The following is a 27,759-nucleotide window of genomic DNA, read 5'->3' on the forward strand; positions in this document are numbered from 1 at the left end:
GTATGTGAATGTGTGTGGGTTTTGTATGAGAGTATCAGTGGAGTGTATGTGAGTGAGTGTGTATATGATGTGCATACATAGTCTTGTGAGTGTGTATAGAGTTAGTGCAAGATAGTCTGGGGAAACATTGAATTAATTAACTATTTTGCGGTCTTATGACTATTTAGCAGTCTTATGGCTTGGGGATGAAGCTGTCTCGGAGCCTGTTAGTCCGAGAGCCAATGCTCTGGTACCGTTTGCCGGATGGTAGCAGAGTGAACAGTCTGTGGCTTGGTCGGCTGGAGACTTTGGCAATACTTTGGGCCTTCCTCTGACACTGCCTGATATAGAGGTCCTGGATGGCAGGGAGCTCGGCCCCAGTGATGTACTGGTCTGTCCGCACTACCCTCTGTAACGGTTTGCATTTTGCCATACCAAGCGATGATGCAGCCAGCCAAGATGCTTTCGATGGTGCAACTGTAAAACTTTTTGAGGATCCAAGGGCCCATGTCAAATCCAAGGGCCCCCACACATTGACTTGGTACCGGTACCCCCTGTATACAGCCTCCACATTGACTCTGTACCGGTACCCCCTGTATATAGCCTCCATATTGACTCGGTACCTGTACCCCCTGTATACAGCCTCCACATTGACTCTGTACCGGTACCCCCTGTATATAGCCTCCATATTGACTTGGTACCGGTACCCTCTGTATATAGACTCCACATTGACTCGGTACCGGTACCCCCTCTATATAGACTCCACATTGACTCGGTACCGGTACCCCCTGTATATGGCCTCGTTATTTATTGTGTTACTTTTTGATTGATTAGATATTCTTCTTTTTAAATGTATTTTATTTAGTAAATATTTTATTAACTCTATTTCTTGAACTGCATTGTTGGTTAAGGACTTGTAAGTAAGCATTTCACCGTACAAGTTGTATTCGGCGCATGTGACAAATAACATTTTATTTTATTTTATTATATTTGTAGGCTGTCTTCATCGCTGTGGTGATCAGGCCGACCACCGTTGTGTCGTCAGCAAACTTGATGATGGTGTTGGAGTCCTGCGTGACCACGCAGTCGTGGGTGAAGAAGGAGTACAGTCAGAGACTAACCCCTTTGGGGCCCCCGTGTTGATGGTCAGCAAGCAGGTGTTGCTTACCCTCACCACCCAGGAAGTCGCAGAGGGAGGTGTTCAGTCCCAGGGTCCCCATCTTGGTGATGAGCTTGGAGGGGACTATTATGTTGAACTCTGAGCTGTAGTCTATGAACAGCATTCTCACACAGTTATCTCCCCTCCTGTCCAGGTGGGAGAGGGCAGTGTGAAGTGCAATTGAGATTACAGCATCTCTGGATCTGTTGGGATGGTATGTGAATTGGAGTGGGTCCAGAATGTCTGGGATGATGGTGTTGATGTGTGTCATGACCAGCCTTTCACTTAATAATTACAGATGTGAATGTTACAAGGCAATAGTCACTTAGTTAGAGTTCTTGGGAACCGGGACAATGGTGGTCAATTTGAAACATGTTGGGATTACAGACTGGGACAAGGAGAGATTGAAGATGTCCGTGAAGACACATGCCAGCTGGTCTGCGTATATATTGAGAACGCATCCTGGTATTCCATCTGGCCAGGTGTCCTTGCGACTGTTAACCTGTGTGAGTGTTAAGACTGTGTGATCACTGAGATCACACAGTCATCTGGAACAAAGGGGCTTTCACGCAAGACTCAGTGTTGTATTCCTCGAAGCATAAAAGGCATTTAGTTCATTTGGAAGTTATTCATCACTGGGCATTTTATGACTAGGTTTCCCTCTGTAATCCATTATCGTCTGCAAGCCCTGCAACATGCGACAAGCGTCAGAGCCGGTGTAATAGGATTCCACCTTTCTCCTACACTGAGTGTACAAAACATTAGGAACACCTGCTCTTTCCATGACATAGACTGGCCAGGTGAATCCAGGTGAACTCTATGATCCTTTATTGATGTCACTTGTTAAATCCACTTCAATCAGTGTAGATGAAGGGGAGGTGACGGGTTAAAGAAGGATTTTTAAGCCTTGAGACAATTGAGACATGGATTGTGTATGTGTGCCATTCAGAGGGTGAACGGGCAAGACAAAAGATTTAAGTGCCTTTGAACGGGTATGGTAGCAGGTACCAGGCGCACCGGTTTGTGTCAAGAACTGCACCGCTGTTGGGTTTTTTATGCTGGACAGTTTCCTGTGTTTATCAAGAATGGTCCACCACCCAAACGTTGTAGTCAACATGAGCCAGCATCCCTTTCGAACGCTTTCGACACGTTGAAGAGTCCGTGCCCCGGCAAATTGAGGCTGTTCTGAGGGCAAAAGGGGGTGCAACTCAATATTAGGATTAATATTTAATATTTTGTCCGGCCAGTGTATATTGTCATTTAGCATGTTTGATGTCTCATCGGAGGTTGTACGGGCTTTCTTTTGTCCATGTCACTGTCCTGTTCCTTGTAAGCGGTAGCTTTACCATTTAGCCCAGTGTGAATATTGCCTGTAATCCATCAAAGGGAGAGAACATCCATTATCTCTGCTGGCTACCAGGGCCACCGCCATGCTAGACTCTCTGTGTGTGTGTGCGTGTGTGTGTGTGTGTGTGTGTGTGTGTGTGTGTGTATGTGTGTGTGTGTGTGTGTGTGTGTGTGTGTGTGTGTGTGTGTGTGTGTGTGTGTGTGTGTGTGTGTGTGTGTGTGTGTGTGTGTGTGTGTGTGTGTGTGTGTGTGTGTGTGTGTGTGTGTGACATGGTGTTCTCGTTTTCTCCTCCATGCATGTTTGTGTCTGTGCGTGTCAGCAGAGAGATGTAGCTTGTTTACCACAAATATCCTACAACACGAATAGAAAAAATAAGATGATGGAAGTTCCAAAAATACCTTTTATTGTGACTCACTGCTCATCCACTGATTTCATCTGGCATTGACCCATATCTGCATCTGCCAAGGCTGACCTCAAACAAAGGTGATTGAATGCATTCAGAACAGTAACCAGGGGATTAGATATGGACATGGGTTTGACATGCAGGGTTTTCTTGATAATTAACCTCAATCAGCATTACTGATGGGTGGTTTCCCTCTAATGACACGGACCTGGATCGCTGGATCGCTGGATCACAGACAGACACAGACAGACAGACAGACAGACAGACAGACAGACAGACAGACAGACAGACAGACAGACAGACAGACAGACAGACAGACAGACAGACAGGAGCATATGAGGAGGAGAATGTCTACTTCCAGTATTATACAACACTGTACGTTGGGGGATCCACATTGACTGCAAGGTTTTGTTCCAACCGAGTACTATCACACCTGATTCTCGTCATGGACATGATGACCAGTTGAATCAGGTACGTTAACACTGGGCTGGAACAGTAGTCTACACACTCTGGGGATGGTAGCGTTCTACTTTGGGGAAAAGTTAAACATATTCAGTTCGACAATCTATCAGAATTTTGTATGAAGAATATACTATCAACTCAATATCAACTATCTCCGTACACATCGGCAATGGTTAACTGGGGCTCCCGGCTCTCCGCACCTGACTCCCGGCTTTCAGTAATGGGGCTCCCGAGTGGCACAGCGGTCTAAGGCACTGCATCTCAGTGCTAGAGGCGTACTACAGACACCCTGGTACGAATCCAGGCTGTATCACAACCGGCTATGATTGGGAGTACCAAAGGGCGGCGCACAATAGGCCTGGGTTTGGCTGGTGTAGGCTGTCATTGTAAATAGGAATTTGTTCTTAACTGACTTTTCTAGTTAAAACAAAGGTTAAATACAAAAATTAAATCAGGTCTGTGAAGTTTTGCGGCTCTTTGGATCTATAAAATGGTTCTGGGCTGTTGAAGCCATACATCCTCTAATGCAGCTGACAGCCCATTTTCATCACAGAATCTTCTCCCAGAAGTGGAATTATGTCTGCCCTGGAGGCAAATTAAATGAAGAGAAATGAACATGCTGAGGCCTTGGCTGTAGATGGCTAAAGTTAAAGGTGATGGAATCAAATTGATGCATAGGCGGAGGTACTTCATCACAAGACAGACAGCACAAAAACGTCATATTAGGTTGTAATTACATTTATCGCAGTGAGCCCGTCCTGTGATTGACAATGGACCGCCCAAGAAGACTTTAGTGTCCATGTTAGACTGGTTTGATATATATTAGATAATGCATCTCTGTCAAAATGTATGCCAATTAATTTTAAAACACTGTTTAAAATGTGTCGGCCAATCAGCTGTGTTTTTAAATTGGTTCTCTCAAGAAATAGGACAGTGTCGACTTTCATTATGTCAATAATGGTGAAATGCAGACTCAAAATGACCTGGCTGTCAAACCAGATAGGCTGAGGTAGCCTAATGAGCTTCTCTTGATGAGGGCTAGCAGATTCACTCAACTATGTGCTGATCAAATACATGACCCGAAACCAATGCATATTTATTCCCTGTAGTTACAGGTAGACTTAATAAACCATTTAGACTACAAATTCCAGTTGCCATGTCTGGGATATGTGCAATGGGCCTAAAGTAGGCTATTCTCCTAGCCTGCACATTTTCCTGTAGGCTGCTGCACTCTGCTGGTAGAGCATGGCAGTAGTAGTTGTGGTGCGCCACAAGGGGCGCTGCTGCAGACCAATGCCATGATTTTAAAAGGAAGTGCGTATGTTATTATTTCCAAAAGTTCCAGTCTGCCGGGAGCTCACACGAAGAAGATTATTCCGGAAGTGAACTCGTTCTTATTATACCTAGTGAGTTAACCGCGTTGTCGGTATAACTAGCTACGATGGCTAGCAGAGATGGAAACTATAATAACAGAAATCAAAATGATGGTAGAGGCTCCAGGGGCGGTGGACAGAATTTCGGTAGAGGATCCGGTGGCCGCGGGCAGAATGATGGTAGAGGCTTTGGGGGCGGCGGGCAGAATTCTGGTAGAGGTTCTGGAGGTGGCCGGGGTGGCGGGCGTAATGCCGAGCCCCCGCCAATGCCCATGTCCTCGCCGCTCATGGGCAAGAAGAAAAAGCCCTTCCTTGGGATGGCCGCGCCGCTAGGCTATGTGCCTGGACTCGGCAGAGGGTAAGCAGGCATGATGTTAGTTAGCTTAGCCACATAGCTAGCTAGCTACAGTAACTAAGCTACCTTTGACTGGAAAACAATCTTGAATTTGGCTGGCAATCAAGTACTTGTACCTAAATCTTGCTAATAGTGTTAAGATGCAATAGGTCTAAAATTCCTTCCTTGTTATTAAGTAACGTTAGTAACTACTTGTGCACCAATGCAATGTTTGGCTCGCTATCTACCTATGTAAACACTCCAGAACCAGACTGAAACAAAAACTACAGAGGCTGTGGTCTCCAGGAGCAGGATTGAAGATAGCCAGCAGATCCGACCAGCTTACTTACAACTGCACTAGGGTCAGACAGACTTCCATTGTAGTTTAAGACACAGCTGAGCCAACCCGAGATATGGCTCTGAAAATATCTCAATACAGGGATGAGAAATGAGTTATACTCTGAATTGCCCCATTATCCTAACTGAACTGTTACAACTGGTAGTTATTTTTAGCAGTCGTTTAATCTTCTCAGTGTAACAGTTGGGATAATGGGACAATTTGATGAACATGACATTTCTCATCCCTGGATTGAGGTATGTTTTCCAAGCCATCTCTCACGCCTGCTCTGCTGTGTAATAATCTACACAGGAAGCCTGTCTGACCCTAGTGCAGCTGTAAGCAAGCGGGTCAGATCTGCTGGCTAGATTGAAGAATAATGTTCTAGTTTGTGGTTGAATCTCCATCTATCTCCACCTCTTCTGTCTCCAGAGCCACAGGTTTCACCACCCGGTCTGATATCGGTCCCGCTCGAGATGCCAACGACCCGGTGGATGACCGCCATGCTCCCCCGGGGCAGAGGACGGTGGGGGACAAGATGAAGAAGAACCAGGAAGACGACGAAGAGGATCTGAATGACACCAACTATGATGAGGTGCTTGTTTATACATGACACCCAAGAACAAGTTCAGGCAAAGCTCAGCTCACAACGTATTGTAACATCTGCCTCTGTCCACTTTGTCTCAGTTTAACGGCTATGCTGGCAGTCTGTTCTCCAGTGGACCCTATGAGAAAGACGACGAGGAGGCAGACGCCATCTACGCAGCTCTGGACAAGAGGATGGACGAACGACGCAAGGAGAGGAGGTGAGAGAAGAGACTTCCATGTATTTATTAGTGTGGGTTACTGCTCCTGAGGGTGGGTGTGTGTGTGCGTGTTACTGCTCTGTTGTGTTAACCCAGTCTGTCCTGTGTGGTCCCCAGGGAGCTGAGGGAGAAGGATGAGATAGAGAAGTACCGTATGGAGCGCCCCAAGATCCAGCAGCAGTTCTCTGACCTCAAGGTTGGGCACTGTGTTCTCATGGCAACAGAGTCGACTCTCCTGTACTGTCTCCGAGCAGTCCTACCTTTTAAATCTGCCAAAGACACATTTTCCGTTTCTTAATGGATATGACATTGAAACCAATACGTCTATTCTACTCTTCATTCTCTCTCCCTTTCTCTCTCTCTGGCTCTTGGTCTCTGTGTGTAGAGGAAGCTGTCAGGAATGTCAGATGAGGAGTGGCTGAGTATCCCGGAGGTTGGCGATGCCAGGAACAAGCGCCAGAGGAACCCGCGCTATGAGAAACTCACCCCTGTACCAGACAGCTTCTTCTCCAAACACTTGACCACAGGAGACAAGCACACCACTGTGGACCCACTGCAGGGGGTTAGTAACGTTACATGCACAGAAGCAGACACACACTCAAGCATACTCACCAACTTCTAAGGGTCATGCATCACCATACTCTCATACCACACTCTCTCTGTTTTGTCATATGTTGCAGTTTCATTATGTGCCTGTAGGAGTCAACTTCTGCCACTGAAACATTCTCCAAATCCTACCTAGGGCTGTTGGGGTGACTGTATTACTGCCACACCGGCAGTCATGAGTCATGACCGCAGTAAAATTCCATGTGACTGTTGAGTTGCGGTAATCTTCTCATATGCACTCTTGACATGCTTCGGTAGTACCCAACTGGCTAACGATCATCGGGTCCTGATGGCCTGGTACTCAGGGCTCTATTGTCCCTCCATCAGGTCCTAATGGCCTGGTACTCAGGGCTCTATTGTCCCTCCATCAGGTCCTAATGGCCTGGTACTCAGGGCTCTTGTCCCTCCATCAGGTCCTAATGGCCTGGTGCTCAGGGCTCTATTGTCCCTCCATAAGGTCCTAATGGCCTGGTGCTCAGGGCTCTTGTCCCTCCATCAGGTCCTAATGGCCTGGTGCTCAGGGCTCTATTGTCCCTCCATCAGGTCCTAATGGCCTGGTGCTCAGGGCTCTATTGTCCCTCCATCAGGTCCTAATGGCCTGGTGCTCAGGGCTCTATTGTCCCTCCATCAGGTCCTAATGGCCTGGTGCTCAGGGCTCTTGTCCCTCCATCAGGTCCTAATGGCCTGGTGCTCAGGGCTCTTGTCCCTCTAACCACTCTGACACCAACGTAAATGCTTTCTAAGGTGATGATTAATTCAAAACACCCATACTGTTAGAGCTTATGCATGGTCTTATGTGTCCAAGCCCCCCCACTACATTCAAATGATCGTGCCCTTATACAATATGTAGCCTTCCACATATTACACATGGCAAGAAAACATCAAACAAAACTGATCTAAGATGTCTTTGGTACATAATTGGTCTAGCCTTTGAGTGTGGACTGTATTATTATGCATACTGGATGGACTGGTTACCTTACACTCCAAAATGTCTATCCATGAGTCTGGGAGAGAAAGTATAGTCCTGGGCGATGCTGCTGGTTCATTGATTATGCAAGGCGGCTTACAGTTAGCCTACAATTAGGCAATTTGTATTTGGTTTAGAATAGCCTAGTAATAGGGCATTTTTTTTATATTTTCATAATTAAATGGTGACACATTACTTTTAGCTATACAGAATATCTCACCACCATGCGTTTCCATCTCCTCTCTCTCCCCTTGTATTCCTTTCTTGAGCGCGCAGACGGGCTCTCAACAGTTTAGTGAAATGTTTTGTTGTGAAAACATGTTACTATCGATGTTCCTGAACAGATTCCACTTAGTTTCCCAAATGAAGCACTTGCTAGCTGCAGGATCAAGTTTGGAGAGCCCATGGCATACAGAGTTTGGGTGGAAAATCCCGTCTTTTTCCCCTGTCCATTTGATAATGGGACATTCTAAATCGAAACAAATTTGACATATTAGTAAAGACTTGATTTTAATTGAGAATAGTCTGATGGGTGAAAATATGATCACTTGATGAGAGAACAGCTGTGCAGCCTGAGGCAAGAAACAGAGCTCAAATCTTTTTTTGCTACTTTCTCAAATCATCAATACCCTATAGTCCCACCATGCAGCCCATATCTGTTCTGATTTCTAAGACATTCTAAGGTTTGTATCATTCACAACTAAGGTTCACAAATAACTAAATCCAGCATATTTAGTTATTTCAAATTATCACTTTTACACTTACTATAAAATAATGGCACAGGATTTATAGGCATATCTTGCCAGCTAAATGAACAAGCCTACAGCCTATGACATGGAGCATAGCCATATAACTAACATACAGTAGGCCAACTCATATTCTGTTCTTCTGAAATACATTTTCTTCATATCATAATGTTTCTTTAGACCTGACTAAAATAAAGAATGGATTTATTGTGAGGGTGTATATTCAGGGTTGGGTAGGTTACTTTACAAATATAATCCGTAACAGTTGTCTAAAATTGTAATCTGTAAAGTAACTTTTGGATTACCCAAACTCAGTAATGTAATCTGATTACATTCAGTTACCTTTAGATTACTTTCCCCTTAAGAGGCATTAGAAGAAGTCAAAAATGTATGTTACCAATTGAACTATTGCAGGATAAATCAATGTTAAAGTTTACATTGCTGGCCATGTATGGATGTTTAATTTTACTTTATGGGTTGGTTATGTAGGCTTCTTCTAACCCATCGCGTTCTACTACATATAATACCATTAAATGATATCTTTACATTAAAAACCAAAGTGTATCAGAATTCCATATTTCCAAGTCCTATTCTTGAAGATCAAGGGGTATAACATTTATTGGACTGACTGGCCGTATAGATTAGCCAAATTGTTTTACCTGCGCATGACCCCAAAACTAAGGACTTATTAGCCAGCCCTACTCCGTTGTTTATTATTTTGTTGTCACGGAGGACGGATTGGGGTCATTGATTCGAGTTGAAAAATAAATGCTGCGCTCATGGAATGGCATGCTTTGAGCACTACTGAAAAGTGCTGTTTACATGTGGAAAATAAATGCCATATGCTGCATTTGTTATAGGCCTATTGTTTACCTTTTTGTTGGGGACACTGATATCTTGATAATATGCCAATGTTTAAAGGGCAAATCCTATGCTCGCTTCGAGGCAAGCAACACTGAAGCATGCATGAGAGCACCAGCTGTTCTGGATGACTGTGTGATAACGCTCTAGGTAGCCCATGTGAACAAAACCTTTAAAGAGGTCAACATTCACAAAGCTGCTGGGCCAGACGGATTAACAGGACATGTACTCAAAGCATGTGCGGAAGCGAAGGTAACCTGTCTAAATGATTACCGCCCAGTGGCACTCAAGTTGGTTGACATGAAGTGCTTTGAAACGCTGGTCATGGCTCACATCAACAGCATCCTCCCGGACACCCTAGACCCACTCCAATTCCCATACCGCCCCAACAGATCCACAGATGACGCAATCTCAATCGCACTCCACACTGCCCTTTCTTACCTGCACAAAGGGAACACCTATGTGAGAATGCTGTTCATTGACTCAGCTCAGCGTTCAACACCATAGTGCCCACAAAGCTCATCACTAAGCTAAGGACTCTGGGACTAAACACCACCCTCTGCAACTGGATCCTGGACTTCCTGACAGGCTGCCCCCAGGTGGTAAGTGTAGGCAACAACACGTCTGCCACGCTGATCCATAACACTGGGGCCCCTCAGGGGTGTGTACTTAGTCCCCTCCTGTATTTCCTTTTTACCCACGACTGTGTGGCCAAACATGACGCCAACACCACCATTAAGTTTGCTGATGACACAGCAGTGGTAGGCCTGATCACTGACAGTGATGAGACGGCCTATAGGGAGGAGGTCAGAGAACTGGCAGTGTGGTGCCAGGACCACAACCTCTCCCTCAATGTGAGCAAGGCAAAGGAGCTGATCATGGACTACAGGAAAAGGCGGGCCGAACAGGAGCCCTAGGACCATGCCTCAGGACTACCTGGCCTGATGACTCCTTGCTGTCCCCAGTCCACCTGGTCGGGCTGCTGCTCCAGTTTCAACTGTTCTGCCTGCGGCTATGGAACCCTGACCTGTTCATCGGACGTGCTACCTGTCCCAGACCTGCTTTTTTCAACTCTCTAGAGACAGCAGGAGCGGTAGAGATACTCTGAAGGATCGGCTATGAAAAGCCAGCTGACATTTACTCCTGAGGTGCTGACCTGTTGCACCCTCGACAACCACTGTGATTATTATTATTTGACCCTACTGGTCATCTATGAACATTTGAACATCTTGGCCATGTTCTGTTATAATCTCTGGCCACCCCTCATAGCCTGGTTCCTCTCTAGGTTTCTTCCTTGGTTCTGGCCTTTCTAGGGAGATTTTCCTAGCCACCGTGCTTCTACACCTGCATTGCTTGCTGTTTGGGGTTTTAGGCTGGGTTTCTGTACAGCACTTTGTAACATCAGCTGATGTAAGAAGGGCTTTATGAATACATTTGATTGATTGATTGATTGATTAACATCGACGGGGCTGTAGTGGAGTGGGTCGAGAGTTTCAAGTTCCTTGATGTCCACATCGCCAACTATCTTTCATGGTCCAAACATACCAAGACAGTTGTGAAGAGGGCACGACAAAACCTTTTCCTCCTCAGGAGACCTCAAAAGGTTCTACAGGTTCACCATTGAAAGCATCCTGAAGGGTTACATCACCGCCTGGTATGGCAACTGTTCGGCATCTGATCGTAAGGCGCGACAGAGGGTAGTGTGAACGGCCCAGTACATCACTGGGGCCAAGCTTCCTGCCATCCAGGACCTATATAATAGGCTGTGTCAGAGGAAAGCCCATAAAATTGTCTGAGACTCCAGTCACCCAAGTTATAGACTGTTTTCTCTGCTACTGCACGGCAAGTGGTACCGGAGCGCCAAGTCTAGGACCAAAAGGCTCCTCAACAGCTTCAATTAATAAAATCGCCACCGGACAATTTACATTGTCCCCCACCCTTTTGTACACTGCTGCTACTCTCTGTTTATTATCTATGCATAGTCACTTCACCCCCCTACATGTACAAATGACCTCAACTAACCTGTAGCCCCGCACACTGACTGTACTGGTGCCCCCTGTATATAGTCTCGTTATTCTTATTGTGTTACTTTTTATTATTACTTTTCATTTTAGTTTACTTGGTAAATATTTTCTTAACTCTTCTTGAACTCTGCTGTTGGTTAAGGGCTTATAAGTAAGCATTTCACGGTAAAGTCTACATGTGACAAATAAAGTTTGATTTGAAATCCACAGATGAAACAATAACAAAACGTTTGCCCTGCCTCTTCTTAGGTAAAAAGCTGAGGGATGGGCCTGTAGAAATGTAACCACTCTCAGATAAATAGACAGAGCTATGTATGCAAGGACTGACCATCCATGATATCACAATTTTATATATATATATATATACTGCTCAAAAAAATAAAGGGAACACTAAAATAACACATCCTAGATCTGAATGAATGAAAATCTTATTAAATACTTTTTTCTTTACATAGTTGAATGTGCTGACAACAAAATCACACAAGTAATCAATGGAAATCGAATTTATCAACCCATGGAGGTCTGGATTTGGAGTCACACTCAAAATTAAAGTGGAAAACCACACTACAGGCTAATCCAACTTGGATGTAATGTCCTTAAAACAAGTCAAAATGAGGCTCATACAGGCACGTGTGGCCTCCACATGCCTGTATGACCTCCCTACAACACCTGGGCATGCTCCTGATGAGGTGGCGGATGGTCTCCTGAGGGATCTCCTCCCAGACCTGGACTAAAGCATCCGCCAACTCCTGGACAGTCTGTGGTGCAACGTGGCGTTGGTGGATGGAGCGAGACATGATGTCCCAGATGTGCTCAATTGGATTCAGGTCTGGGGAATGGGCGGGCCAGTCCATAGCATCAATACCTTCCTCTTGCAGGAACTGCTGACACACTCCAGCCACATGAGGTCTAGCATTGTCTTGCATTAGGAGGAACCCAGGGCCAACCGCACCAGCATATGGTCTCACAAGGGGTCTGAGGATCTCATCTCGGTACCTAATGGCAGTCAGGCTACCTCTGGCGAGCACATGGAGGGCTGTGCGTCCCCCCAAAGAAATGCCACCCCTCACCATGACTGACCCACCGCCAAACCGGTCATGCTGGAGGATGTTGCAGGCAGCAGAACATTCTCCACGGCGTCTCCAGACTCTGTCACATGTGCTCAGTGTGAACCTGCTTTCATCTGTGCAGAGCACAGGGCGCCAGTGGCGAATTTGCCAATCTTGGTGTTCTCTGGCAAATGCCAAACGTCCTGCACGGTGTTGGGCTGTAAGCACAACCCCCACCTGTGGACGTCGGGCCCTCATACCACCCTCATGGAGTCTGTTTCTGACCGTTTGAGCAGACACATGCACATTTGTGGCCTGCTGGAGGTCATTTTGCAGGGCTCTGGCAGTGCTCCTCCTGCTCCTCCTTGCACAAAGGCGGAGGTAGCGGTCCTGCTGCTGGGTTGTTGCCCTCCTACGGCCTCCTCCACGTCTCCTGATGTACTGGCCTGTCTCCTGGTAGCGCCTCCATGCTCTGGACACTACGCTGATAGACACAGCAAACCTTCTTGCCACAGCTCGCATTGATGTGCCATCCTGGATGAGCTGCACTACCTGAGCCACTTGTGTGGGTTGTAGACTCCGTCTCATGCTACCACTAGAGTGAAAGCACCGCCAGTATTCAAAAGTGACCAAAACATCAGCCAGGAAGCATAGGAACTGAGAAGTGGTCTGTGGTCCCCACCTGCAGAACCACTCCTTTATTGGGGGTGTCTTGCTAATTGCCTATAATTTCCACCTGTTGTCGATTCCATTTGCACAACAGCATGTGAAATTTGTCAATCAGTGTTGCTTCCTAAGTGGACAGTTTGATTTCACAGAAGTGTGATTGACTTGGAGTTACATTGTGTTGTTTAAGTGTTCCCTTTATTTTTTTGAGCAGTGTATATATAAGTCCCAAAATTGATGTAGCAACTACAGATAGACTTAAAAGGGTCAATCAAAAGTGTGCAAGTTTGAGCATGTCCATAAGGCTTATGGACTTTTTTATCAGCATGAATTAGATTGAGCAATAAAAGCCCCACACTTATTCCATAGGCTGGGATCCGCACTATGCAGCTCTTGCAAAAGGGCATTTTTCACTGGCTGTCCACTGGTTTCAAAAACAATGGTTGATAGGCAGCTTAAATTTCTTGAATTCAACCATTATTGGGTTCGAAAACACATTTAGATTTGTGAACATTCATCCACAACAACCACAATCCGTGAGGTGCAAATAGCTAAATGCGAGAGCAGCAGTGTGAATCACAGAGGCTTTCGACTCTATCACTGCATTTTTATCGGCAGACTCAACACCCTTGGTTTCTCAAATGACTGCCTCGCCTGGTTCACCAACGACTTCTCAGAGTTCAGTGTGTCAAATCGGAGGCCTGTTGTCCGGACCTCTGGCAATCTCTATGGGGGTGCCACAGGGTTCAATTCTCCGGCCGACTCTCTTCTCTGTACACAGTCAATGATGTCGCTCTTGCTGCTGGTGAGTCTCTGATCCACCTCCTATGCAGACGACACCATTCTGTATACTTCTGGCCCTTTGGACACTGTTAACAAACCTCCAGACGAGCTTCAATGCCATACAACTCTCCTTCCGTGGCCTCCAACTGCTCTTAAATGCTAGTAAAACTAAATGCATGCTCTTCAACCAATCGCTGCCCGCACCCGCCCGCCTGACTAGCATCACTACTCTGGACAGTTCTGACTTAGAATATGTGGACAACTATAAATACATAGGTGCCTGGCTAGACTGCAAACTCTCCTTCCAGACTCACATTAAGCATCTCTAATCCAAAATTAAATCTAGAATCGGCTTCCTATTTCGCAACAAAGCCTCTCACTCATGCTGCTAAACATACCTTCGTAAAACTGATTATCCTGCCGATCCTTGACTTCGGTGATGTAATTTACAAAATCGGCTCCAACACTCTACTCAGCAAATTAGATGAAGTCTACCACAGTGCCATCCGTTTTGACGCCAAAGCCCCATATACTACCCACCACTGTGACATGTATGCTCTCGTTGGCTGGCCCTCGCTTCATATTCCTCTCCAAACCCACTGGCTCCAGGTTATCTATAAGTCTTTGCTTGGTAATGCACCGCTTTATCTCAGCTCACTGGTCACCATAGTAACACCCACTCGTAGCACGTGCTCCAGCAGGTATATTTCACTGGTCACCCCCCAAAGCCAACTCCTCTTTTGGCCGCCTTTCCTTCCAGTTCTCTGCTGCCAATGACTGGAATGAATGGCAAAAATCACTGGAGACTTATCTCCCTCACTAGCTTTAAGCATCAGCTGTCAGAGCAGCTTACCGATCACTGCACCGGTACATAGCCCATCTGTAAATAGCCCACCCCACTACCTCATCCCCATATTGTTATTTATTTTTGCTCTTTTGCACTCAGTATCTCTACTTGCACATCTATCACTCCAGTGTTAATGCTAAATTGTAATTATTTCGCCCCTATGGCCATTTTATTGCCTTACCTCCCTAATCTTACTACATTTGCACACACTGTACATACATTTTTCTATTGTGTTATTGACTACGTTTGTTTATTCCATGTGTAACTCTGTTTTTTGTGTCGCACTGCTTTACTTGATCTTGGCCAGGTCGCAGATGTAAATGAGAACTTGTTCTCAACTGGCCTACCTGGTTAAATAAAGGTGGGGGGAAAAAAATCTATGCGCTATGTAGATATCAATAATAAGTGATATCCATATCGCTGTAGACTACACCACTACTGTCATCCTTACCTCCAAGTGTTTATTCAAGTTGGATAATCTTTGGATGCTGACAGTAGTCACACCATTGGAAGACCATAGCTTGGACTGTAGCCTACAAAAACCTATTCCTGCTCTTTTCCCACGATCCATAAAACACATTTGGTGTGTCATCATAGTGGTCTCTGACTTGTGGTCAGACTCGCTCAGGTGGAACAAATTTAAACTTGATCCTTTTTTCAATGCTGATTTGAATGTCATTGAGAAAACAGAAGTGTCAAAGATTTTTTCCCCCACAAACTTCCTTTCTGAATTTAAAAGTAATCCTCAAAATAATCATCTGTTTTTTCTAAAGTATCTGTAATCTGATTACAAAAAATAATTTTGCTGGTAAGTAACAGATTACAGTTACCGTTTTTGTAATCCCTTACTTGTAACCCAGTGTAAATTATTAGACTATTTTACATGTAGAGGTTCCAAAGGCGCGCATCAGAGTCTTGTATGCCTGGAGATGCGAAACTTGTTTGTTAATTAACGGTCAACAATTACCTTGACACCGGCAGTCTTCTGCATGACAATAGCCAGCTGACAAAATGTCATGACTGCCACAGCCCTAATCCTACCTATGCCAAAAAGTATTTCTAGTCTACTGGTTCTCATCCAGACACTTATTTGTGTTTGTTCCGTCTCCAGTTGAACCTCCCTGGTGGTCTGGAAAGCCCGTACCCTGGGGGGATGACCCCTGGCCTGATGACCCCTGGGACAGGAGAACTGGACATGAGGAAAATCGGCCAGGCCAGGAACACACTGATGGACATGAGGCTCAGCCAGGTAATGCACCACTTTAGTCCTACTGACTTAAAAGCTTGTGTCTAGTTTGACTGTTATTCCCCAACCTACATGTGCTCCAAAAGTATTAGGACAGTTATTATAATACTTTTTCTCTTTGTCTCTGTACTCCAGCACTGTGGATTTGAAATGATACAGTGATTATGAGGTTAAAGTGCAGACTGTCAGCTTTCATTTTAGGGTGTTTTCATCTTTATCAGGTTTCAGGTAGCCTAGTGGTTTAGAGCGTTGGGCCAGTAACCGGAAGGTCGCTGGTTCGAATACCCGAGCAGACTAGGTGTAAAATCAGTCTGTGCCCTTGAGGAAGACGCTTAACTCTAATTGCTCCTGTGAGTCTCTCTGGATAAGAGCTTCTGGTAAATGACTAAAATGTTCATGTAAAATATAATGTGAACATAGTACAAAAGTATTGGGTCAAATTCAAATATGTAGTAAAAGTTTTTAGTATTTGGTGCCATTATCCTAGCACGCAATGATTACAAGATTGGATGCATTTGCTGTTTGTTTTGGTTGTGTTTGAGATGATTTTGTGCCTAATAGAAATCAATGGTAAATAATGTATCATACCCCACCAGAAATGCTACCCTCCCATGTTATTGTAATAGGGAGAGGTTAACATGTTTTGGTGGTATGATATTTGTGCATCTAACATTCTCACTGATCATTATTCATGATTAATTCAGGACTACCTGTAATCATGGTAACATCCACATTAATGTAGAAGTGTTAAGAAACATTATACTTTTATTTACAATAAATGACTCCAAAATGTCACAATACATTATTTGCTATACATTTATATTGTACACAATCATCTGAAACACAAACAGCAAATGCATCCAACAAATGTGTAGGAATATGGGACCAAATACAAAAATGTTGACTTCTTTAATACACATATCAGTGAATTTGTCAGAATACTTTTGATCCCCCAAAATGGGGGGGGGGGGGGTATTTATTTATTTAACCTTTATTTAACTAGGCAAGTCAGTTACGAACAAATTCTTATTTACAATGATGGCCTAGGAACTGTGGGTTAACCTCTCTTGGGCAGGTGGAACGCTACCGTCCCACCCACGGTTCACACTATTCAACAGCCAGTGAAAAATCAGAGCGCCAAATTCAAAACCACAAAATGTCATTATTCAAAGTTCTCAAACATACGACTATTTTACACCATTTTAAAGGTACACGTCTCCTTAATGTAACCACATTGTCTGATTTCAAAAAGGCTTTACGGCGAAAGCATAAAGTTAGATTATATTAGGACAGTTCCAACACAAGAAAAAGCACACAGCCATTTTCCTAGCAAGGACAGGCGTCACAAAAAACAGAAAACCAGCTAAAATTATGCACTAACCTTTGACGATCTTCATCAGATGACACTCCTAGGACATCATGTTACACAATACATGCATTTGTTCGATCAAGTTCATATTTATATCCATAAACCCCATTTTACATTGGCGCGTGATGTTCAGAAAATATTTTGCCTCCAATACTCCCGGTGAATCAGCACAACAATTTACAAAAATACTCATCATAAACGTTGATAAAATATTAAACTGTTATTCAAAGAATTATAGATGAACATCTCCTTTATGCAAACGCAGCGACAGATTTCAAAAAAGCTTCACGAGGAAAGCACACTTTGTAATAATCTCAGTACTGCGCTCAGAAAAATACACTAGGCAATACAGATACCCGCCATTTTGGAGTCATCTAAAATCATAAATAGCATTAGAAATATTCACTTACCTTTGATGATCTTCATCAAAAGGCACTTCCAGGAATCCCAGGTCCACAATAAATGTTGTTTTGTTCGATAAAGTCCATCATTTATGTCCAAATAACTCCTTGTTGTTAGCGCGTTCAGTTAACTACTCCAAGTGTAGGAAGCGCGCGGAAAATGTCACGGCGAAAAGTCCAAAAAAGTTATATTTACGTTCGTTCAAACATGTCAAACGTTGTATAGCATCAATCTTTAGGGCCTTTTTCACTTAGAACTTCAATAATATTCCAACCGGACTATTGCAATGTCTTGAAAAACGTTTTGGAACACAGCTAACTCTCGCGTGAAAGCGCGCCAATGAACGGCAGTACTTTACTGAGTCAACAACTTCCAACTTCCTCTGTTCGCTCTCTGTTCATCATAGACGCCTCATCATAAACAACTTTTGACATCTAGTGGAAGCCTTAGGAAGTGCAAAATGAACCCTAAGTCACTGTGTGTTCGATAGGCAATGACTTGAAAGGACTACAAGCGCCAGAATTCCCACTTCCTGGTTAGATTTTTCTCAGGTTTTTGCCTGCCATATGAGTTCTGTTATACTCACAGACATCATTCAAACAGTTTTAGAAACTTCAGTGTGTTTTCTATCCAAATCTACTAATAATATGCATATTCTAGTTCCTGGGACCGAGTAGTAGGCCGTTTAATTTGGGTACGTTTTTCATCCGGCTGTGAAAATACTGCCCCCTACCCTAGAGAAGTTAACTGCCTTGTTCAGGGGCAGAATGACAGATGTTTATCTTGTCAGCTCGGGGATTCGATCTAGCAGCCTTTCGGTTACTGACCCAACGCTCTAACCACTAGGCTACCTGCCGCCCCAAAACTATGTACATAAAGTGCTGTAATTTCTAAACGGTTCACCCGATATGGATGAAAATACCCTGAAATTAAAGCTGACAGTCTGCACTAACCTCATATTCATTTTATCATTTCAAATCTAATGTGCTGGAGTACAGAGCCAAAACAACAAAAAATGTGTCTCTGTCCCAATTAGTTTTTGAGCTCACTGTATATGTTATGGAAGGGACTGGTCAGATGGTATCAAGTCTCCAGTAAGCATGTGGTCCCCAGTATAACTTCCTGTCTTGTATATTTGTGCTGATCTCCATCTCTCTCCTCTCAGGTGTCTGACTCTGTGAGTGGACAGACGGTGGTGGACCCTAAAGGTTATCTCACTGACCTAAACTCTATGATCCCCACGCATGGAGGAGACATCAGGTGAGTGGCCCAGAGAATAAACTTAACTACGAACACACATTTGTTGCTGATCTATATTTTTGGCTGTGTTGTTGACTGTCTTCTTGTGAATGTGCAGTGACATTAAGAAGGCCCGTCTGCTGCTGAAGTCAGTGAGGGAGACCAACCCCCACCACCCTCCTGCCTGGATTGCTTCGGCCAGGCTAGAGGAGGTCACAGGGAAACTACAGGTGGCCCGGAACCTCATCATGAAGGGCACTGAGATGTGTCCCAAGGTAACGTACACAAACTGTAAAGTATCTTTTCAAAATACACTTCTTGCTTCCCATGATGCTTATCTGTATATTTGTGTGCTCACTTTTTAGGTTTTAAATTAGGTGTTCAATTTCTCCACCAGTCAGTGTCTGTGCTGGCCTGCTTAGAGTTCCAGACATTAAAAATGGGCTGGCCTAATTACCCTGTATTAGATGATAGATAGGTCTAGTCTAGAGGTGTCTCTGGCTGTAATCTGCACATTACTGCAGACTAATGATAATGCTCCAAAACTTCACCTCATTGGTGATAATGATTGATGGATGTGACTGCTAGTCTACAGCCTGGTGACTCAGCCAAGGCAGTGGTGAAACCAGGCAATGTGTGTGAGATGAATGGGTATGTTTTGTCCCCAGAGTGAGGATGTGTGGCTGGAGGCCGCCAGGCTGCAGCCAGGGGACACTGCCAAGGCAGTAGTGGCCCAGGCGGTGCGTCACCTCCCCGGGTCTGTCCGCATCTACATCAGAGCAGCCGAGCTGGAGACTGACGTCAGGGCCAAGAAACGCGTCCTCAGGAAGGGTGAGATGTTTGTGTCCTGTCAAAGCTACAATGGTGCAAACCAGTTCTTGTTGAGACCTGTAAAGCCTTGTTCACATTGACAGTTTGAAGTGACTCAAATCAAGTTTTTTTGCATATCCAATTTGAATCTGTTATTTTTCTTGGAGTCTGAACAGCCAATGGTAGGCATTGTTGTCACCTTAGATTTCTACCTAACTTTTGAATGATAGGAAGTTATCTGCCTACACCACTGCGCCACACCCGTCATTACTATGACAATTAGTGTAGTATTGTCAGCAGATGACTTCTGCCTGAACACACACACATCCGATTTGTTCACTTGTAACCTGTTCTCTGGACAGTAGAGCCCGACCGATTTATCGGTTCACCAATATTATTGGCCGATATTTCGTGCTGTTTTTTAATCCATTGAAAAGGACCAATATAAGATGCAAAGAAAACGCTCGTCATAAAAGCTGTTCTTGAAAGAATTTGACTTTTTGTACATTTCGTTATTTGTCCCTCATTGCTTTAAGCCTATCTTGCCTTGGCACGCTACAGTAAGACTGGACACTACCAATCGGGCCAACGCATCCACACCAGTCTGAGATGAGAGTGAACTAACTCTTAGTCTTACTGCTTCTACCGTGAGTGCTGAGTGGATAGAAGCTTGCCAGCTCAATAAAATGCACACAGGCCGTTTACGTAAAGTGTCATGGTAGGGTGTCGTGACAAACAATGGATGCAATGCCCAAATGTAAAGTAAGTGCTGTGCGAACTTCAAAGTTGTGGTAATGTTATAGCTTTTTAGTGAAGCCAGGGAAATCTGTTGTGTTATATGTGCTCTTTAGTAAGGGTATTCCTCAAGCTCTATCATTCAAATGTTTTCAGAGACACAAAAAAACATGTCACTGTCACTTGGTAGGGACTGGTCCTAATTCACATTTTGCCAATCGCCATTTCCATGACGAGTGCAAGCTATCCAGCTAACTAGCTGTGTGAGAGGACTTGATGATGTCCACTGAGGGATCCTTGGGATGTCCCTACTCTAAACCCCAACCACAGATAGAACAATGAGCAAGATATTTCACCAGATGTATAAATGTGAAGCATCTGGTTGGCGTTTCCACGCAATACCAAATATGGTGATGAGAGGAAACCCAGTGGCTGGCAGTCGGAGAAGATGGAGCAAGATGAATTTTTGCCAATATTTTGCTAATTTTCTCATCGATTTAAACATTTGGTCTCAATACAGTTTTCTGTTTCCAAAACTAGAATCTGTTACAAAAAGAGTACCGTAATTTCCGGACTATTAAGCGCACCTGAATATAAGTCGCACCCAGTGAATTAAAAAAAAAATATTATTTTGAACATAAATAAGCCGCACATGTCTATAAGCCGCAGGTGCCTACCGGTAGGTACATTGAAACAAATGAACTTTACACAGGCTTTAACGAAACACGGCTTGTAACAAAAATAAATAGGCTTTAACGAAACACGGCTTGTAACAAAAAATAAAAAATTAACAGTAAGCTTTAGTTGTCTTTTTGCACTGAGTCAATTCCTCACGCTGCTGTTTCCAACGTCTTATCATCGACTCATTAAGACCAAGCTCCCGTGCAGCAGCTCTATTTCCTTTTCCAACAGCCAGATCAATCGCCTTCAACTTGAAAGCTGCATCATATGCATGTCTTTGCCATGATGAGGGTGACAAAATGACTACCGTAATCAGAATGATGGGAAGTTTGAGAGCGCTCGATTTAATCTAAACAGCAAACAAAAAAGTTGTTTGACCTTAACCCGTTCTGCAATTTCATTGGTCTAATGAAAGCTTCATGCCGCCAAAAACTGAGCACGTCACAGAATGTGTTTTAAAAAAAATATTTAAAAAATAAATTGAAAGCGGGAAAAATCCATATATTAGCCGCGTCATTGTTTAAGCTGCGAGGTTCAAATCCTGGGAAAAAAGTTGCGGCTTATAGTCCGGAATTTACGGTAGACTAAGTTTGTAGACTTTGCCAAAGTAAAAAAAAAACTGCATTCTTTAGGAGTGCAAGGGCGAATTGAGTTATTGCACACGCGCACTTCACCGGGTAGTGTTCCCTAACAGAAATATCCAAATACATGATACAATGCGGCAATACGACCTCGGTTGCTCAGTTTAGCTGAGCGGCCGGCTCTAGGAAGAGTCTTGGTGGTTCCAAACTTCTTCCATTTAAGAATGATTGAGGCCACTGTGTTCTTAGGGACGTTCAATGCTGCAGAATTTTTTGGGTACCTTTCCCCAGATCTGTGCCTCGACACAATCCTGTCTCGGAGTTCTACGGTAAATTCCTTCAACATCATGGCTCTGTTATGCACTGACGGGTGTGTGCCTTTCCAAATCATGTCCGATAAATTGAATTTACCACTGTTGGGCTTCAGTCAAGTTGTAGAAACGTCTCAAGGGTGATCAATGGAAACAGGATGCACCTGAGCTCAATTTCAAGTCTCATAACAAAGGGTCTGAATACTTGTGTAAATAAGGTATTTCTGTTTAGAATTTTTTATACATTTGCTAAAAATTCAAAAAAATCTATGTTCACTTTGTCTTTATGGGGTATTGTGTGTAGATTGATGAGGAAACAGTTTTATTTAATCTATTTTAGAATGAGGCTGTAACGTACAAAGTGGAAAAAGTCAAGGGGTCTAAATACTTTCCAAATGCACTGTATATCAGTTATCGGTGAATATTTCCATTCTAAAATTGGAATTGGATCCAAAAATCCCATATCGGCCGGGCTCTATTGGTCAGTCAGTATTTAAAAACAGATTTGAAAAACAAAACTGATGTAATCATTAAGGCCTGCGGTGTGAACAAGGCTTAAGTGTCTGCTATTGAGACTATTGAGCTTGGACTAGTGATGAAAGGAAAGACTGAGAGAAGGGAAATAAAACGTTCAACAGGCCATGGCTCCGTTTGAACCCAACCTTGAACCTTGTTTCTTATCCCAATGGACACTTCTAGTCATGACACAGCCTCTATTTACACTCTGTCATGGTGAGACCACTGCTCTATAACACACAGTGCTGTTCCCAGCAGCATACTTCTTTGAGAGACTGGATGTTTTGCTTCCTTTGAAAGTGTTCAGCCCCTACATATCTGGGCTGCCCATGTCTGTATTTCACCATAGAAATAAAAAACACTTATCTATTTATCCATCAGTGTGCCTAGAAGATTGAGGCAATATGTTGATATTAAAATGATAATTGCCGTGATTACATTATGAAATGTTTTTGCAGAAATGTTTGTGTTTTAGGGTTGGACAATATCCAGGTTTTCATATCGTCACGTCGTCGGGATTTACGGTATTACCGTCTTAGTACACAAGGGGGCACTAAAAATGCAAAAAAAGAAACATTGGGCGTCTATTACCAGGGCGTCTATTACCAAATTAGAACAGGTAATGGCGTATAGTGGCTGCTAGCTAAATATGCTAACGAGCACAAATGAAAATAAACTCATTGCGAAGACAGGCAATCCAGCTCATAGTTATTCAAGTATACGTTGTAGCTACCGAATATAGTTTTGTGAGTTTGAAGTTTGGACATTTATAAGTAAATGTTAATAAGAGAAAGACGTTTTGACAGGCTTGTCTGAAGGAAGAAGGGCTCTGGAGCAGCAGGTGTACACGCTGTGTCTGTGGAATCGCTCGTAGAAGCCTCAGGAGCCGACAACGGAGGGGAGAAAAAAACACAAGGAAATGGAGATGGCAGCAGTTACATCTGTGCAGATAATTCATCCAAAGAGCTTTGACTTCTCAAACACGTCAGCAAGCTAACATTATATGATGCCCAGTCTCCTTATTAATTCAGCCACTTCGCTAACTACCAAGTGAAACCAAATACACACCTGGACTCTTTCTCCCATTGTGCTATTTACAAAGAAACACGTGACTAGCTCAAAACTGTTCTGGGGAACTAAGGTGGTTCATAATGTAAAATCGTGACAGACCAAATGAAGAACTCAATCTGCTTCATCTCCTAACGTTTTGCACAAGTTGACTACAGGTATTTACTTAAGTAACTACAAAAATTACAGTTTGTTGAAAAATGAAGGCTGTAACTTAACAGAAATCCCATGTGGGATCGCCGTATTTGAAAATGAGGGGGGAAGAACATAATCTGTAGTTAGGTTTCCATCTAACTGGCAACAAATTTTCATGCGAATCTTAAAAAATCTGCACGAAGAAAATGTTTATTTTCCCACCAGTGGTGTTTCCACCAAACGGACTTGTTGCAGATAAAAGTCACGTTATGACAATGCACACAAAATGTACTTTTTAACTTAAGTTTTCATGTACCAAATAAAAATCGAATGTTCAATGTGTATCCGTCACATTTTCTACTCTACCGATAGTTTTGTCACCAAAACTGTTGCGTTAAATGGCCTTTGTGCCTCCTCCGGTCATACCGTGGGTTTTCACCACCCTGTGAAGGTTCCTGAGTCGCAGTGGGAGGACCGAATGCACCATGTCATGCCATGACTCCCAACTTTACTTCCATACGATGGTTATTGTATCAATATTTGCACATAAAGGCATTCATTGCCACTGCCATTTCACGCATAATTAATTTTACAGACAAAAAGATCCCACCATGTTGAACGAACAAAGGATTAGTCATTTATCCAATTCATTCACGGGCCAAAAAAGTTTGTGAACCACAGGTGTAACTCCTCTCTCTGTGTCCCACAGCGCTGGAGAATGTGTCTAAGTCAGTTCGTCTGTGGAAAACTGCTGTGGAACTGGAGGAGCCAGAGGATGCCAGGATCATGCTGAGCAGAGCTGTGGAGTGCTGTCCCACTAGCGTGGAGGTACACACATTGATATTGTGCAGTGTTCTCATAAGGACCGAGTCTCATACAACTCTACCTTCTGCATTCTGACCCTGACTGCTCATCCCAAAATATAAACTTTTTTTTTTGCACCCCCTTCCCTCACCTTCCTGCCCCCTCTACCTCTGTAGTTGTGGCTGGCACTGGCGCGGTTGGAGACCTATGAGAATGCCAGGCGTGTCCTGAACAAGGCCCGTGAGAACATCCCTACGGACCGCCACATCTGGATCACCGCCGCCAAGCTGGAGGAGGCCAACGGGAATACGCAAATGGTGGAGAAGATCGTTGACAGAGCCATCACATCACTCGGGGCCAATGGGGTCGAGATCAACAGAGAACAGTGGATACAGGTGAGAGGGAGAAAGTGTGTGAGAATTTAGAGCAGGAAACACCAGTGTGCTACAAAGTGATGTGAACCACTTCCAGCTCCTGTTATTGTCCTGAATAAACAACAGTCTCCTGCAGCCATTATCCAAAAGCCTTCCGCTTCACCTCCATCATTTTCAAAACGTCTAATGTTGACAAGTCCCTTCACCCTTTACTCAAATCATGCCTGTGTTGCCCTTGACTCCACTCTGTAAAAGGATACTATAGTCACTTCCTCTCTTCAGAGGTGCTGGCGTGCCAGAGTCATTTGGAACAACTCTCTCGTCCATCTTATTTAATCACTGCAGCACAAAACAAGTGGAGCACTCAAACACTTTGCACGGTGTGTGTGTGTGTCACTTCCTGCAGGTAGGTGACTGATGTCTTTCTGACCTCTGTGCATTTCACCTCTGTTCAACTTGCTCTTATTGTTGTGCAACCAAGCATTGGATTGCAATTATCTGTCGGATTTATTTCTTTGTTTTCTTTTTCCTTGTTTTTACTATTTTCTTGGCTCTAAAGTGAAGTGGTCCATCAACAGTTCTCTGGAACAGGCATGGGAGGTATATTGGAGTACACAGGGATAATATTAAGCATATGGGTTTGGCACTGCAGAGCCAGATCAAACACTGGCTTGATTCAACTCAAAAGAAAGAGATCATGTCATGTTTTTCCCCCAGTACAGTTTGAAGCCCTAGCCGCCCATAAATCCGTCTATAAATGGTTGAGGATCCCTGGTTGTGTTTTTTTAGAGGACGTGGGGACGTTTTCACATAAATCACTCTGTAGTTGCTCCAGCATTCCACTGGCTTGTCTGTGGTTCTCTCTCTCCTCCCTCCCTCCCTTCTGTCCTTCCTTTCAACTCCCCCTCTCCCTTTCAAACTTTCTCCCGATTCTTTTCATTTCCCCTCCTGTCCGTACCCCTCTCTGTCCTCTCCTCGCTCAACCCATTCTTTCTGCCTCTCCCCCCTCCTCTCCAGGATGCAGAGGAATGTGATAAAGCTGGCAGCGTTGCAACGTGCCAGGCGGTGATCCGGGCGGTTATTGGCATCGGCATTGAGGAGGAGGACTGTAAACACACCTGGATGGAGGATGCCGAGAGTGTAAGCATGATGACCTTTCACCCATTCCTTATCATCTAATATCGCGATGCCCCTGGATCTAATATTGCTATCCCCCTGGATCTAATATTGCTATCCCCCTGGATCTAATATTGCTATCCCCCTGGATCTAATATTGCTATCCCCCTGGATCTAATATCGCTATCCCCCTGGATCTAATATCGCTATCCCCCTGGATCTAATATCGCTATCCCCCTGGATCTAATATCGCGATCCCCCTGGATCTAATATCGCGATCCCCCTGGATCTAATATCGCGATCCCCCTGGATCTAATATCGCGATCCCCCTGGATCTAATATCGCGATCCCCCTGGATCTAATATCGCGATACTCCGTTTATATTAGACACATATGGCATGTCCATAGTTTGATACATTATCTCTAATGACTTTTTATTTCAGTGTGTGTCCCATGGGGCTCTGGAGTGTGCCCGTGCCATCTATGCCCACGCCCTGCAGATGTTCCCTAGCAAGAAGAGTGTGTGGCTCCGCGCAGCCTACTTCGAGAAGAACCACGGCACCAGGTGTGTGTTGAATTGAATGCCTGTACCTATTGATTGTAATTGTTTCTAAGCAGATATCATCACTGTGGCACGTTGTCATTGGGAAATGATTCAATAGAAGCCAGTCAATTTCATTAGTTGCTTTGCATTCATTTAATGTATGTAAAATAGTAAGGAATCAACGAGGGGCTATGCGTTCTCTGGAAAATAATGAGGGACGTGGAAGGTGTGTTCCACAACGCATTAGCGAAGTGGAACTAATCTTCCACGGTGTTGCAATATTTTCCAGAGAACGCATAGAGCCCCAAGTTGATTATCCAATTTATACCATGGCAGTAATTTAACAAATTTACTGCTAGAAATGTGTTCATTTGCAGGGAGAAATGTGTTTAACATCGACTGAAGTAGCTAGCAAGGTTACTAGATAGCGACAATAGTTGCCTTGGTAACAAACAGACTTGCTAGCTTAGCTAACCAAACCCATACAGTTAGTTATGATCAATCACGGTTTCAAAGCCTGCCTGTCCTCACACTTTCTCACCATTACTTATTCAATCTCTCTTTCCTTTCTCCTCCCTCTGTCTTTACCCACATCTCTCTCTCCCTTTCTATCTCTCCATGATGCACCCTTTTACTTCACTGTCCACTATCCACCCCCCCTCCCCCTCAGGGAGTCTCTGGAGGCGCTGCTGCAGAGGGCAGTGGCTCACTGTCCCAAGGCTGAGGTGCTATGGCTGATGGGGGCCAAGTCTAAGTGGCTGGCTGAGGACGTGCCTGCTGCCCGCAGCATCCTGGCTCTGGCCTTCCAGGTGAGAGAGGAACAATGAGCTTGCTAGCTGGAGTAAACATGCTTATTCCAACAGTATTTCTTTATAACAACAGGGTACACAGCAAAGTGCAAACCAACATTTGGTGGAAGTAAAACACCCTTCCTCCTATCTGTCTGTGTCCAGGCTAACCCGAACAGCGAGGAGATCTGGCTGGCTGCTGTGAAGTTGGAGTCTGAGAATAATGAATATGAGAGAGCACGTCGACTACTGGCCAAGGCCCGCAGCAGTGCTCCTACTGCCAGGGTGAG

The 27,759-nt window shown here is 44.2% G+C and overlaps 1 protein-coding gene across 1 annotated transcript in view; it reads left to right on the forward strand.

Moving 5' to 3' along the window:
* The first annotated feature begins 4,682 nt into the window (after window positions 1-4,682).
* prpf6 (PRP6 pre-mRNA processing factor 6 homolog (S. cerevisiae)) overlaps window positions 4,683-27,759 on the forward strand; it is a 34,778-nt gene continuing 11,701 nt past the window's right edge. Inside the window, exons 1-15 of the mRNA XM_029723867.1 lie at window positions 4,683-5,082; window positions 5,828-5,990; window positions 6,083-6,201; window positions 6,319-6,397; window positions 6,587-6,763; window positions 15,862-15,999; window positions 18,933-19,027; window positions 19,125-19,281; window positions 19,675-19,837; window positions 24,553-24,671; window positions 24,824-25,042; window positions 26,039-26,161; window positions 26,581-26,702; window positions 27,352-27,490; window positions 27,635-27,754. Coding sequence (XP_029579727.1) covers window positions 4,793-5,082; window positions 5,828-5,990; window positions 6,083-6,201; window positions 6,319-6,397; window positions 6,587-6,763; window positions 15,862-15,999; window positions 18,933-19,027; window positions 19,125-19,281; window positions 19,675-19,837; window positions 24,553-24,671; window positions 24,824-25,042; window positions 26,039-26,161; window positions 26,581-26,702; window positions 27,352-27,490; window positions 27,635-27,754 — 2,223 coding nt within the window. The 5' untranslated portion in view covers window positions 4,683-4,792. The remainder of the gene's footprint in view (window positions 5,083-5,827; window positions 5,991-6,082; window positions 6,202-6,318; window positions 6,398-6,586; window positions 6,764-15,861; window positions 16,000-18,932; window positions 19,028-19,124; window positions 19,282-19,674; window positions 19,838-24,552; window positions 24,672-24,823; window positions 25,043-26,038; window positions 26,162-26,580; window positions 26,703-27,351; window positions 27,491-27,634; window positions 27,755-27,759) is intronic.

The sequence above is a fragment of the Salmo trutta genome, chromosome 30 (genome assembly GCF_901001165.1).
Source record: "Salmo trutta chromosome 30, fSalTru1.1, whole genome shotgun sequence".
In the NCBI taxonomy this organism is placed as follows: Eukaryota; Metazoa; Chordata; class Actinopteri; order Salmoniformes; family Salmonidae; genus Salmo; species Salmo trutta.